This window comes from Aethalodelphis obliquidens, unplaced genomic scaffold (assembly GCF_003676395.1).
Source record: "Aethalodelphis obliquidens isolate GAN/ISIS:26980383/991018 unplaced genomic scaffold, ASM367639v1 scaffold19, whole genome shotgun sequence".
NCBI lineage: Eukaryota > Metazoa > Chordata > Mammalia > Artiodactyla > Delphinidae > Aethalodelphis > Aethalodelphis obliquidens.
In genome coordinates, this window is record NW_020837963.1 from 5,491,310 (window position 1) to 5,504,629 (window position 13,320).

At 46.0% G+C, this 13,320-nt stretch overlaps 1 protein-coding gene across 1 annotated transcript in view; it reads right to left on the minus strand.

Annotated features, from left to right (window-relative positions):
• Nucleotides 1–5,622: 5,622 nt before the first annotated feature.
• The window catches only part of DYM (dymeclin), a 370,766-nt gene continuing 363,068 nt past the window's right edge, over nt 5,623–13,320 (minus strand). Inside the window, exon 17 of the mRNA XM_027118470.1 lies at nt 5,623–7,881. Coding sequence (XP_026974271.1) covers nt 7,732–7,881 — 150 coding nt within the window. The 3' untranslated portion in view covers nt 5,623–7,731. The remainder of the gene's footprint in view (nt 7,882–13,320) is intronic.

Sequence of the window (13,320 nt, forward strand, 5' to 3'; positions counted from 1 at the left end):
TCTTAAATATTTTTAACGTCTGCCTAACCTGAATGAGTTCGTCCATTTTCACTTCTGATACCGGCTATTCCTCTGTCCCACTCCCACTCTCCCACTCGTTCCCCTTCCTTGTCGATCAGTGTTGTTACGGGGTTGTCAATGCTTTTAAAGAACCAACTTTTCACTTTCTTCATTCCCTTTATCGTATATTTTTGTTCTATATTTTGGCTTTTATTTATGGGTTTCATTTGTTTTTTTAAATTTAATTTCTAGGTGGTTGCTCAGATAATTGATTTTCAGCCTTTCTTTTATTCGAACATATGCAGTTAAAGGTATAAATTTATAAGCATAGTTTCAGTTGCAACTCACAATTTTTCTTCTCCCTAAGTTTCAATATGTAGTATTTTCATTATTCAGTTTGAAATAATTCAAATTATCTTTATGATTTCTTCTTTGACAGGTGGGTTATTTAGAAATCTATTTAACTTCCAAATATATGAGGATTATTACATTATCTTTTTGTAACTGATTTCCACCTTAACTGCATTGTGGTCAAAGAACATATTTCATTGGAATTAACTCTCTTGAAGTTTGTTGAGACTTGTTTTATAGCTCAGCATACAAATTTTGGCACATGTGCCATTTGTGTTTGAAAAGGAAGCTGTTGAATGTAGTGTTCTACATGTATCTCTTTGGCCAAGTTTTCTAACTGCATTGTTTAAATTTTCTATAACTTGATTTTTGTATGCTTGTTTTTACTATTACTGAAATAGATGTGTTAAAATCTCACTATGATTGCATATTTGCCAAAATTTCCTAGTTCTATCAACTTTTAATTTTGAGATTGTATCACTAAGTGCATAAAATTTAGAATTACTACCTCTTTCTGGTATTGAATTGACTGTTTTTATTTCTAATAAAGTTTTTGCCTTAAAGTTTGCTGTAATAGTAATATATCTACACCAGTTTCTTATAGTTGCTGTTTGCTGGGTGTATATTTCTCCATCCTTTTCTTTCAAAATTCGTATTTTTTTATTAAATTTTTAATAGATTTCATTAAAAAAATTTTAAAATTTTATTATTTATTTTTGGCTGCGTTGGGTCTTCGTTGCTGCACATGGGCTTTCTCTAGTTGCAGAGAGCAGGGGCTACTCTTTGTTGTGGTGTGTGGGTTTCTCATTGCAGTGGCTTCTCTTGTTGTGGGGCATAGGCTCTAGGCGCGTGGGCTTCAGTAGTTGTGGCATGTGGGCTCAGTAGTTGTGGCTCGCAGGCTCTAGAGCGCAGGCTCAGTAGTTGGGCGCACAGGCTGAGTTGCTCCGCAGCATGTGGGATCTCCCCGGACCAGGGCTCAAACCGGTGTCCCCTGCATTGGCAGGCAGACTCTTAACCACTGCGTCACCAGGGTAGTCCTCAAAATTAGTATGTTTTAAAAGTGTCTCTTGTAAACAGCATATAGTTGTTTAAATTTTCATTTTTTACTGTTAAATTCTTTTCTTCTAAGTTTTATTGAGATGTAATTGACATACAGCACTGTACAAGTTTGAAGTGTACAGAATAATGATTTGACTTACATATACCATGAAATGATTACCACAGTAAGTTTAGTGATCACCCATCATCTCATATAGATACAAAATTAAAGGAATAGAAAAAAAAATTTTTCCTTGTGATAAGAACTCTTAGGATGTATTCTTTTAACAATGGTCATATATAACTTACAGCAGTATTAAATTATATTTATCATGTTGTACATTACATCCCTAGATCTTACAACTACTATGGTAATTCTTTTTAAATCAAGCCTGACAATCTTTGTCAACACTTGAGTGTTAGTTAGTCCATTTGCATTTAATGTAATAACGGATTTATCATGTATATCTTACAAACTGCTTTCTATTTGTACCACCTATTCTTTTATTCCCTCCTTTTACAGTTCTTAAACCTGTTCATTGAATTATTCCATATTCCCTCATTGGCTTGAAAGTTATACACCTTTTAACTAATATTTATTACAATACACATCCTACACTTATCAAAGTCTAACATTAAATTGGATTTTTAAAAACTCTCTTCTTGGATGATGCAAGGGGCTTAGAACACTTAAACCCTATTAAAGCCCTCCCCACCTATATACCTTTACTTGAGCACATTTCGATATATATTTAAACTTCACAAGACATAATTATTTTTATGTAGTTAGTATTTATGTTGACCTGTGCATTTCTCATTTTCATTGCTCTTCAATCTTTCCTGAAGCTCTATCCTTACATTTGGGATCATTTTCCTTCTGCCTTTAGAATACTTTTAATTTTCCTTTAGGGTATGTGTGCTGATGAATTCTTCCAGCTGTTTATGTAAAAATGTCTTTATTTCTTCCGCATGCTTGCAGGATATTTTCCCCAATTAGAAAATTCTAGGTTGGCAGTCATTTTCTTTCAGCACTTCAAAGGCTGCTTCTGCTGAGAAGTTAGCTGTCAGTTTAATTGTTGCTCCTTTGATGGTAATCCCTCTCCTACCCATGCCTCACCCCTCAGTAGCTTTAAAATTTTTCCTTTTCTTTGGTTTTCAACAGTTTTACTGTGATGTGTCTAGGTGTGGATTGTGTTTTATTTATCCCATTTGCGATTTGTTGGGCCTTCTTGAATTTATGGTTTGAAATATTTCATGAGTTTTGGAAAAGTTCTCAGCCAATATTTATTTAACTATCCCACTCTTTTACGCTTTTGATATCCTCACTGTATCCTTCATGTCTCTTAACCCTCTATTTGCTATCTTTTTAAAATTTATTTATTTTTGGCTGCAGTGGGTCTTTGTTGCTGCACGTGGGCTTTCTCTAGTTGCGGCAAGCGGTGGCTTCTCTTGTTGTGGACCACGGGCTCTACGTGTGCAGGCTTCAGTAGTTGTGGCATGCGGGCTCAGTAATTGTGGCTCACAGGCTCAGTAGTTGTGGCTCATGGGCTCTAGAGCACAGGCTCAGTAGTTGTGGTGCATGGGCTTAGTTGCTCTGGGGCATGTGGGATCTTCCCAGACCTGGGCTTAAACCCGTGTCCCCTGCATCGGCAGGTGGATTCTTAACCACTGCACCACCAGGGAAGCCCTATCTTTTTGATTCTGGTTTTGCTCTGACTTTTCACCTTACTCAAGTTATAGAATTGCAAGTTTTCTAATTGCGTTGTTGAAATTTTCTGTAACTTGATTTTCTGTAACTTTGACTTTTCACCTCTTCTTGAGCCCATCCACTGAATTATTCTGCATTTTTGTTATATTTTTCAGTTCTAGAATTTCCACTTGGTCCCTTTTATTGTTTCTAATTCTCTGAAATTCTTGGGCACGTGCTTTTTTTCCCTTTAACACAGAAAGCACAGGTGTTTCAAATTCTGTGAGACATCTGGAGCATGGGCATCTGGAAAATGCCCATTTTCCCCCTCTGGTATTTTTTTTTTTTTTTTTTTTTGCTGTACGCAGGCCTCTCACTGCTGTGGCCTCTCCCGTTGCGGAACACAGGCTCCGGACGCGCAGGCTCAGTGGCCGTGGCTCACGGGCCCAGCCGCTCCGCGGCATGTAGTATCTTCCTGGACCGGGGCATGAACCCGCGTCCCCTGCATCGGCAGGTGGACTCTCAACCACTGTGCCACCAGGGGAGCCCTTCCCTCTGGTTTTAATTCATGTAATTTATATTATTTGGTCTTCTCATATACCTGGATATTTGATTGTAACAGAAATAATTTGAGGCCTTGGGTTGTGCTCCTGTCTTAAGTCAGCTTGGGCTGTTATAACAAAATACCATAGACTGGGTGGCTTAAACAAGAGACATTGATTTCTCAGTTCTGAAAAGTATGAAAAGGTTGGAAAGTCCAAGATTAAGGTGCTGGTTGATTACATTCCTGGTGAGGGCTTTCCTCCTGGCTTATAAACAGTGGTCTCTTCGCTGTGTCTCCACATGTTGGAGAGAAAGATTTCTCTCATGTCTCTTCTTATAAGGGCACTAATCTCATCATGGGGCTCCACCATCATGACCTCACCTAAACCTAATTACTTCCCAAAGGCTCTACCTACTCATACCATCACACTGGGGGTTAGGGCTCAATACGTGAAATTTGGAGGATACATTCAGTCTGTAACAGTTCATGTCCTCCAGAGAGAACATACATTTGCTAAGCACTGGGGCCACTAGTAATCTGGTTTCACCTCAATCCACATTTGGTGACTGAGGTGATTTAGAAGCTGGGTCACAGTACCCATGAAAGATAGTCTGCTGATAGTAATGGAGCACCAGGTAATCCAAACCAACCCTCCAGCTAAGGGGAACTTGGAAATCTGGATGAAATATTTTAAAATTTTGTTGCAGTCAGCCCAGAGCCAACAGAATCGTGAAGCATTACCTGGTTAGTCGTATGAGACTGCTTTCCTTCTGGAGGGGAGCTTCTGCTACTTCCAGAGGCTGTGTCTGAGTAGCTGGCACTTTTGATAGCTTTGTGAAGTCAGGACGGCAGGGGTTGCCATACATGACCTGATCAAGCGGGTGGGGAGCTCCTGATGAATCTCCCTGGCTTTGGGTGGGAGATCCCAAACGGACGTACCCTAATGAGATCAAATTTTATGCTTTGAATTCTTAAAAAATAAAAATGCATTATTTGCTGTGGCTTGTGCTATAATCCATTCCTCAGCTGTGTCATATTCATAGGAAGCATGGCTCTTTGTCAGAGACTAGAAGCTCCCTGACTCCTGGAAGCGACGTAGGACACTGGAATAGCCCTGAATTTGGTGTCAGTATGCCCAGGGATCAGCCCCTAATATCAAATGGCAGCTACAGAAACTGCAGGCATAGTGCTTAGCAGGAGATTAAGAGACCAAGGGGTTGACCTTGCAAACTCAAGCTTATAAAGTATCAGAAAGTACCACACCTCTAATTTATGGCTCTGGAAAGCAGTGACTCAGTTATGCAGAGAGCTACAACGTCTAATGCAAAACCCTGGCTCCACAGAACCTACAGGGCAGTATGTTGCCTAAAGAATGATATATTAAGAAATTTAGGGCCTAAAAGCACCCCCCACTAAACGTTCCTCTTGGGGGTACCCTAAACAAGCTGGAGGAAGCTACTGAGTGTTCTGATTGACACTGGTCCTATGTTCTTTCCTCTCTCCGTCTTCTACAGTTCCTGCGATTTCCTTCCGAAGGAGAGGACTGTGTGTGCAGTGTACTTTCTGTGCTCCGGGGATCTTCTTTTCTTTCCTTTCTCTGTCTTTGTCCTTGAGCTGCTCCACAGCCTTGCTTCCATCTGCACTGTTGAATGGTGGCCATCCTGTGATGCCAACCTTGCGAGGCTGTTGTTTACAGATCCTGTGACACCAGCCTCAGTGGGTGATGTGGGAACCAGAGTTATAATTCTGAAGCTTTTTTGCACAGTGCCTTGAACTCTCGATAGGAAAGGTGCTATTGAAAGGGGCACATTCTTTTAAAAATAAATATTATGACAGAACCCTTTGTTGAAGAGATGACACGTTGCAATAACAGCTCCGTATCTTGGGTAAAATCAGCTGTTAATTTACATTCAAACACATGATGGTCCTGTATTGCCTCATTCTACACATTTTTACTTTGTGGAAAACCAAACAATTTCTAAGCAAATTAATGCAAGCATAATTCAAGTTTATCATTTAAATTTATTGTCATGTAATAAATCTTCCACAAAAATAAAGAGGAGACTCCTGGCGGATTTGCAGAGTGGAAGCAGTGATGCAGTGGTGTCTGGGAGTGTGTACTCACACACTTCCTCCGAGGCTGTAGCCCCAGCTGAGCTTTTAGGCCAGCGAGCACTTCTACTGTGTGATTAATTAAAAGTGGCGGGGAGGGAGGGAGAGGACACTGCCAGAGAACGGGGCTTTGGGGGCACCTGGTGAGCCAGGTGGCCTGGGGAAGAGACTGCAGGACTCCCTCGTCAAGGCTTCCTTGGTAGTTTGCGCTCGATGACCAAGTTCTGGGGGACCATATCTCCTCCTGTCACAAGAACTGACGGTCCTGCAGCCCAGTGACTCTTAGTTCTGGGGTCCTACCAGGGGCTCAGCTGCTCCATGTGACCCTTTAAAAATTGTGTTTTGGTTTAAATGAAGGAAAGCAGATCAAAGTGCTTTGGAAACAAATTAAAGCTATATATCACGTTCCCATATAGGAAATAAAAATAATTGCTACCTGAAATGATAATCCGATCATGTCCCCTTTCTGACTGGAGGATTCCTCCTTCCACCTTCCAACTGCCTCTCCCCACGAGCCAGACTACGCAGAAGCGCTTCACATGACTCGTCTGCGGGTCTGAGGCCCTGTCCTTGCGACCTTAGGCAAGAACCAGAGTCCCCAGCCACTCGTGCAGACACGTCAGAGGCCTGAGGCCGAGGAAGCAGCGGGCAGGCCGCACACGCCTCCTGGGTCCACCCGCCAGTGACGGCCCTTCCTCAGTCAGTCAGCCGCAGGGGGCTTCGGTCTCAGCCCCTGTCCTGATGAAGGTGAAACCGCCTGGCCGACCTCAGAGGCTGCTGAGGTGATGGAGCGGCCAGGCTTTTCATGAGCGGAAACCACATGGACGTGCACTGACACGTCATGCTTTCAGCCTTTCCCAGAGCTCGGTGTGACAGAAGCTGTCTCCTCCCAGACCCTCAGAAGATGGTGATGAACCAAAATGACTCCAGCCTCCAGGCCGGGGACACAGGGACGGGGAGAGAAGCTGCCTCCGATACAGATTAGGCAACGGCAGGCTGAAACGGGTGCTCGGTCGGTCTCATCTGGGATTATGTGCTTCCTATGCAGAAAAGCAAATACTTCTTGTGTCTTTGAGAGTGAAATTAGGCCGGGAAGGGGTGGCCATGGACCTAGAGCGTGACTCGAAAGGCCTGTCCCCTCTGTCCTCAGTGCCCACTGCTCTGCTCAGGGCGACCCCAGCGGCTGTTTCCCTCAGAGAAGCTCAGGGAGACAACTGCGATCACACAGGCCCCAAAGAGTTTAAACAAAGTCAGAAGTGGAGAGAAAAACATGTGTTTACTCTCATGTGGAATACTGTATTAATCAAATCGGTCTCCTTTTTCTCCTATTAGTCTAGACTCCAACTTAATTCAGCTACAGCTCAGAGGCCAAATCCACAAAAAAGCTAATCCGGGCTGCATGAGAAGGAGCCACTTCTTTCTTTGAGGGAAAGATTCCAGGATCTAAAGGCTTATATCCAACCGCGCAGGCTTATATCATGGGCCTTCTGAAAGGCAACTGCATGCATACACGGCTTCATTTCCTTATTAATTCCTGTCTTGTCATCTTTTCAGGTTGGTATTTCTCAATGTTGAAACACACACACACACGACCAAAACAAAAATCCTGAACATGCAGGGGGGGAAAAGAAAAAAAAAGAAAAGAAAGAAAAGAAAAAGAAGTATGTACTGGTACAGTGTTATACGCCTAAGGCATCAGGTTCCTGGAAAAGCTCTAGATTTTTGGTTTAGAAATAAAATTGCATGTGAAATAGCAGGTTTTTACATTTATTATTGTTGTGTAACTCCCCTCCCTTTTTGCACTATAATCTAAACTGAGTGATCTACTGCCAACTGGCACCAATTCTCCAAACCCAAGTGTGCAAGGAAAACACGACTGTGTGACCCTCTTTAACAGAAGACGCACCAGGGAATCTGTCTACCTCTGTTCCCCAGAAAGAAAATGACTAGAAGGGCTGCTTGGCTGGAGGGGGTCAGGGTGGGAGACGGCGTCCCGTCCTCAGTCGGAATCCATCGTGAACAGCTGGATGTCCTGAGGGTTCCAGTACAGGCCTACTGCTGAGTTGTACACCAGGGACCAGACATAGGGGATAAAAAACTCCTCGGGCTGCTCCTCTTCCACATATTTGAATTTCAGTTCTGGAAATTTCTGCAACGAAAACAGGATGATGTAATCAATCTCACAGCCCCATTGGAAAGCAGCAGCAGTTTATACGCGGCGTGTGTGCAGGGTGCAGGGAGCCCACCTTCCCTGACTGGTCGGAGGGCCTGTGAGCCCCGGGGCCACAGATCCAGCTTCCAGATGACTCTGGAGGACACGTGAATCACCTGTAGGAAGGGCACAACCCCACCGGCCCTGGTCAGGGACATCAGTGTGCTGAGAGGAGCAGGGACCTGGACGGGACGAGGTGGGGTGAGAAACCTCAGGGAGGGAAACAGGCCCCGCCCAGGTACAGACAGCGTTCAACAAAGACTATCTACCACACCACTGGGATACTGATGGCTGGGCCTCCTTGAGACGCTTCCCTCTCAGGGCTGCGTCACCGTGGAGGTGAAGACTTCTCTTCACAGCTCCTCAGCCTTGACTGTGCGGGCAGGCAGCGCCCACGGCGGGCCTCGGTCAGGGCTGGGGGCAGCAGCGGCTCTGCACAGCTCAAGCCCCCTCTTCCTCCTCCTGGCGGAGGGGGCGGTGGGGATGCTCCGGCTTTGCGGCGGGTGCAGTGGAGGTGATTCCTGGCTCTACAAAGGCTTCCAGGCGACCGGGCCGCTCTCTGCAGTCCTGGCTGATAAGTGAGAACACGTGCAGTTTTGAGGTCCTGTAAGTAGCACTTCCACTGCAGCGTTTCACCAGGATTCGGGCTTTTGATTTTCTAATTTTACTCCTGACCTATTTATTCCAGACAGGGCAGAGGAAGTAATTCCTCCTTCAGCAGCCTGAGGGGCCGCTGGCATCTACTAAAAGCCCCCGGGCTGCCTCCCAGGCGAAGGTGATTCTGACAGGAGTGGCTGCAGTTTGGTGACCTGTGTCCCAGGTGGGGCGGGGAGAAGAGGGCAACAGTGTCCTAAGACGAGGGGTATGGCGGAAGGTCGCGGGAGGGGGCTGAAAGGGACAAGAGGGGAAACACACACACACAACGTGTGGCCCACGAGGGCAGAGATTTTTATGCCCGTTGTGTTTGCCGCTGTGTCCCCTTAAAGGGTGGCCAGACACTTAATAAACAATTTGATGAATGAATCAATGACCCATATAAGGACCAACATGTCCCAGGCACAATGATAAATACTTTAGGTATATTATCTTTTTCAATCCCTCTTATGTGAGTTATTCATTGATTATCATACTGGGTGAACGTCTGCTTCTCTGCACCAGGCCACGTGTGCACCAGGGCCTGGAGATACACAGTCCCTGTCCTCACAGAAGGTGCCTTCTCGTGGAGCAGAGGGACAAACAGAAGCAGCAGCAGCAACAAAACAACGATAACAGAGTAGGAAGAAGGGAAGGACTAGGGGCTCGAGACCTGAGGGAGGTGGGGAGGGGCAGCCAGATGAAGAGGGAAGCGTGTTCTTTCTGAGGGAGCAGCACGGAGGGAAGGCATGAGGTGCTTGACGCTGGAGGGAAGAGGAGGGGCGGGGGGAAAGTAAGCCCTGGCGAGCAGGGCCTGGAGGGGAGGACGCCGCCACGTGAAGAATCCTGGCCTCCACGTGAAGGGCCCGGAAGCCTTTGAAGGGTCTCAGAAGGGGACCAGATGAGAGTGGCTCTGTGCAGGTACCACTCCGATCACAGAGTGGAGAAATGGAGGGCATCCGGCTGGGACAGGGCCTGGTCCAGGTGAAGGGCAAATGGGCCTGAACTAAAATGACCCTAGTTGGGTGGATTTAAAAGATTTTAAAGAGAAAAGGGGGTAGAGGGAGTAGGGGAGCCACACACACACCCAGAGTTAGAGGTTTTTTTTTTTTTTTTTTTGCAGTACGCGGGCCTCTCACTGTTGCGGCCTCTCCCGTTGCGGAGCACAGGCTCCGGACGCGCAGGCTCAGCGGCCATGGCTCACGGGCCCAGCCGCTCCGCGGCATGTGGGATCTTCCCGGACCGGGGCACGAACCCATGTCCCCTGCATCGGCAGGTGGACTCTCAACCACTGCGCCACCAGGGAAGCCCCAGAGTTAGAGATTTTTAAGACAACATTTGCAATGATTAAGACTAAACATCTAAGTGCTGGATCCTCAGAGTTCCAGAATGATGCCAGAGGGGCGGCGTTAAGCAGGAAATGCTTTGTGGCAAGGTGAGTTTTGAGCTAAATCTTAAAGAACTGTATAGGAATTCGTGCAAAGGAGGGTCCTCTGGTCATGGATGTTACTTCAGCATACCACAGACGGCACAGCCCCCATCTGTTATGGCTTTAACGAAAACCAATTCTATTCCACAGCTCCCAGGGCATCAGTAAATATAGAATATACACAAATGGGTTTTATAAGTGGCCCAGACTCCAGCACTGCCTACCCCTATATCCTCCCTCATACACTTTCTACCCCATACTTTGCAAAACTACTCAGACTTTTCGGACCACCAGTGTTTCAAATCAGTTCTTTATTATCATCAGTGTAAGGCTGGACGTCTCCGTGTGTGCTGAGGGCCATAACGATTACAGTGCAGAGGACAACTTCTCCCACTGCGCTCGTGGGGTCAGTCTGGCTGACAAGGTGTGATCAGCTCAGGGATATGACACTACTTCCAGCACGTACTGATCTGACTGGAATTCAGCTAGGTCCCCCAGCTTTCCATTCCCTTGTCATCCACTCAGTAAGTCTCCTTGAATCCCTCCCACCCTGGGCCGAATCTCCCCCACTCTCTGGGTGCACCATAGCTGCTCAGCAGCTGGGTGGTCTCTGGGGGCCTGGGGCATCCTTGATGAGCCTCCTCACATGTTCTGTGCTGCTTCCGGCCTGGCATGGGGTTCTCAGGTGTGGGGACAGGGTTCCTGGAGGCGGCAATAGGCCTCTGTCATGGAATCAGGTGTCTTATAGGTAGCCACACAATGATCTTCTTTTCTATGAAAAGTCTGCCTTTGCAGTGGTTAGGGTGCGGCAAGCAGCCGCCACCAACCGAGCACTCCCTGGGCACCAGGTCGCTCTGGAGGCTCCCCACTCGTGTCACGGTCAGTCACCACGCTGTCCTGCTGAGGCCCACGTGGCCAACCCCACCAATGGAAGGTGAAGCGGGGCCTGGAGCAGCTAGGTCACACAGCCTGTGGGCTGGAGTCAAGATTGAAGCCTGGGTCTGAATGGGTGGGAAGGTCAGTTTGAAAAGATACCACGGTCATAGCCACCCTAGTGCTTTGTCCTAAAATCCAATTCTCCAAGGCTCCATGGGGCCCTTCGGGGTCAGTCCTGTGCCCTTTCACCGTATGGACAGAATGCAGGACGCACACTACTGGTCCTGATAGAAATGACCGAACCCACAATGATGTCAAGAATCAAGAAAGTATGGGGGACTGTGTGTGAAGAAGAAAAGAACTTTACCCCCTGATAATGAGGACGCAAGTCCTAGTTCTTGGAATGGCCTCAACTTTAGAAAACTTCTCATGCTGTCTTGGAGAGAAGTGAGGGGCTGGGGGAGCAGAGGTGGTGGTCTGAAAAGGCCAGAGCCCCCCGCATGGCCTCTTTCAGCTGGAATAATAACCTCCTACATTTCTAAGTGGTAACGTCACCAATAAGGCTTCTTGCTCATAGTGATAAAAATGACTAAAAGATGTGAAACCTTTTCTCCAGCGAGTGACGTATTTAGGGGTGTTCCTAGGAAGACAGGCCTTAGGAAAGGGTGTGAGGCAACTTACCCGAGACTGCTCTCTGCACCTCCAGGGAGGGTGGGATGGGAAGTAAAACGAGCAAGCTGCTTTCCTAAGAATTCCCTCCAACTGAATTAAAGAAACTTAGGCAAAACCTGCTCAGTGGGGTGGCACTATGTTCATGTGCTGGCACTAAGTCTACCCGTCCTCATGGGTTTGGGGAAATTCTGATGACTTTCCAGTTAGGAAGAGCAATGAATCAGAGACAGCCTTTAGACCACACACAGGCAGATCTAGGAAAAGGCCACCAGGAGAAGTACCTGGAACCCCCATGGTTACCCTTCCCACCACCTGGTAAAAACGGAGCTGACAATGCCTCGTTTTTAGTCTTGGCTCGAGTTTAAGTCAAAACAATAATCCATCTTACTCTGGAGTAAGTGTCGTAAACAAAATCTCAATGTAGGGTGATATCCAGAGTGGCAAGAATATCCATATATAATATAAAATAGTACATAAAAAATACTATAAAAAAGCATCAACTTTACCTGACAACAGCAATGTATTTCATTATGAAGTTTTTCAAGCTGATCAATGATTATTTCTATGGAAGTTCTCCATAAAAACTTAATTAATTCTGAGATTATGGGTAACGTTTATAGCTACCATAACTGATTACGTATTACATAGCAGGAATGTTCAAACACTTGACATATAGTTACTCATTTAATCTTCGAAGTAACTAGAAAAAGTACCTGAAAAGCAGGCATATGATCTGAGCCCTAGCCCCACCTTTCCTCATTCATTCATTCATTCATTCATTCAGCAAATACTTACTGAGGGCCTACTGTGTAGCAAGCACTGTACTAAAAACATAGCTGTGAATAACATGCATACAATCTCAGCATTTAAGAGCTGAAAGGAAGTCCAGTCCGTATTAGCCAGGTGACTTGGGACAAGTCTTGTACCCTCACTCAGACTCAGGCTCTTAAAAGGTAGAGTTTCCTCTACTCTGAGATTTTGAATTTAACCGTTCTATTTCACAGAAATGAGATGAGCCATGGAAAAGCGCCTCACACACTTTTGACGAAGCACTCAGTAAATGTTGGCTATTATGACTGACATTGAAGCGATATGCAAATGTAAGGTATGCTCTTATTTTAGAACTTTCAGTGATCAAATCTAAAGACTAGAAATACCCCCTGGCCTGGTCCTAAGCCCGTGTCTCTTATTCTACCCAACTGGACACTTCTCACTTGGCAACCCTGTTTCCTGACTCTGTTATTAATAACAGAAACATAGGATTTCCCTGGTGGCACAGTGGTTAAGAATCCGCCTGCCAATGCAGGGGACACAGGTTTGAGCCCTGGTCCAGGAATATCCCACATGCCGCGGAGCAACTAAGCCCACGCGCCACAACTACTGAGCCTGTGCTCTAGAGCCCGCGAGCCATAACTACTGAAGCCCACACGCCTAGGGCCCGTGCTCTGCAACAAGAGAAGCCACCGCAATGAGAAGCCCGCACACCGCAACGAAGAGTAGCCCCCCGCTCGCCTCAACCAGAGAAAAGCCCGCACACAGCAACGAAGACCCAACACAACCAAAACCCATAAATAAATAAAATAAAATAATAAAATAAATAAATTTATTAAAAAAGAGAAACATAATGAACCTGGGCCTCCCCACGTGAAAACCCAGGAACAAGTGCTGACAAATGGCTTAAAAGCGACAGACTCATCTGCATTAACATTTTTTTTTTTGCGGAGCACAGGCTCCGGACGCGCAGGCTCAGCGGCCATGGCTCACGG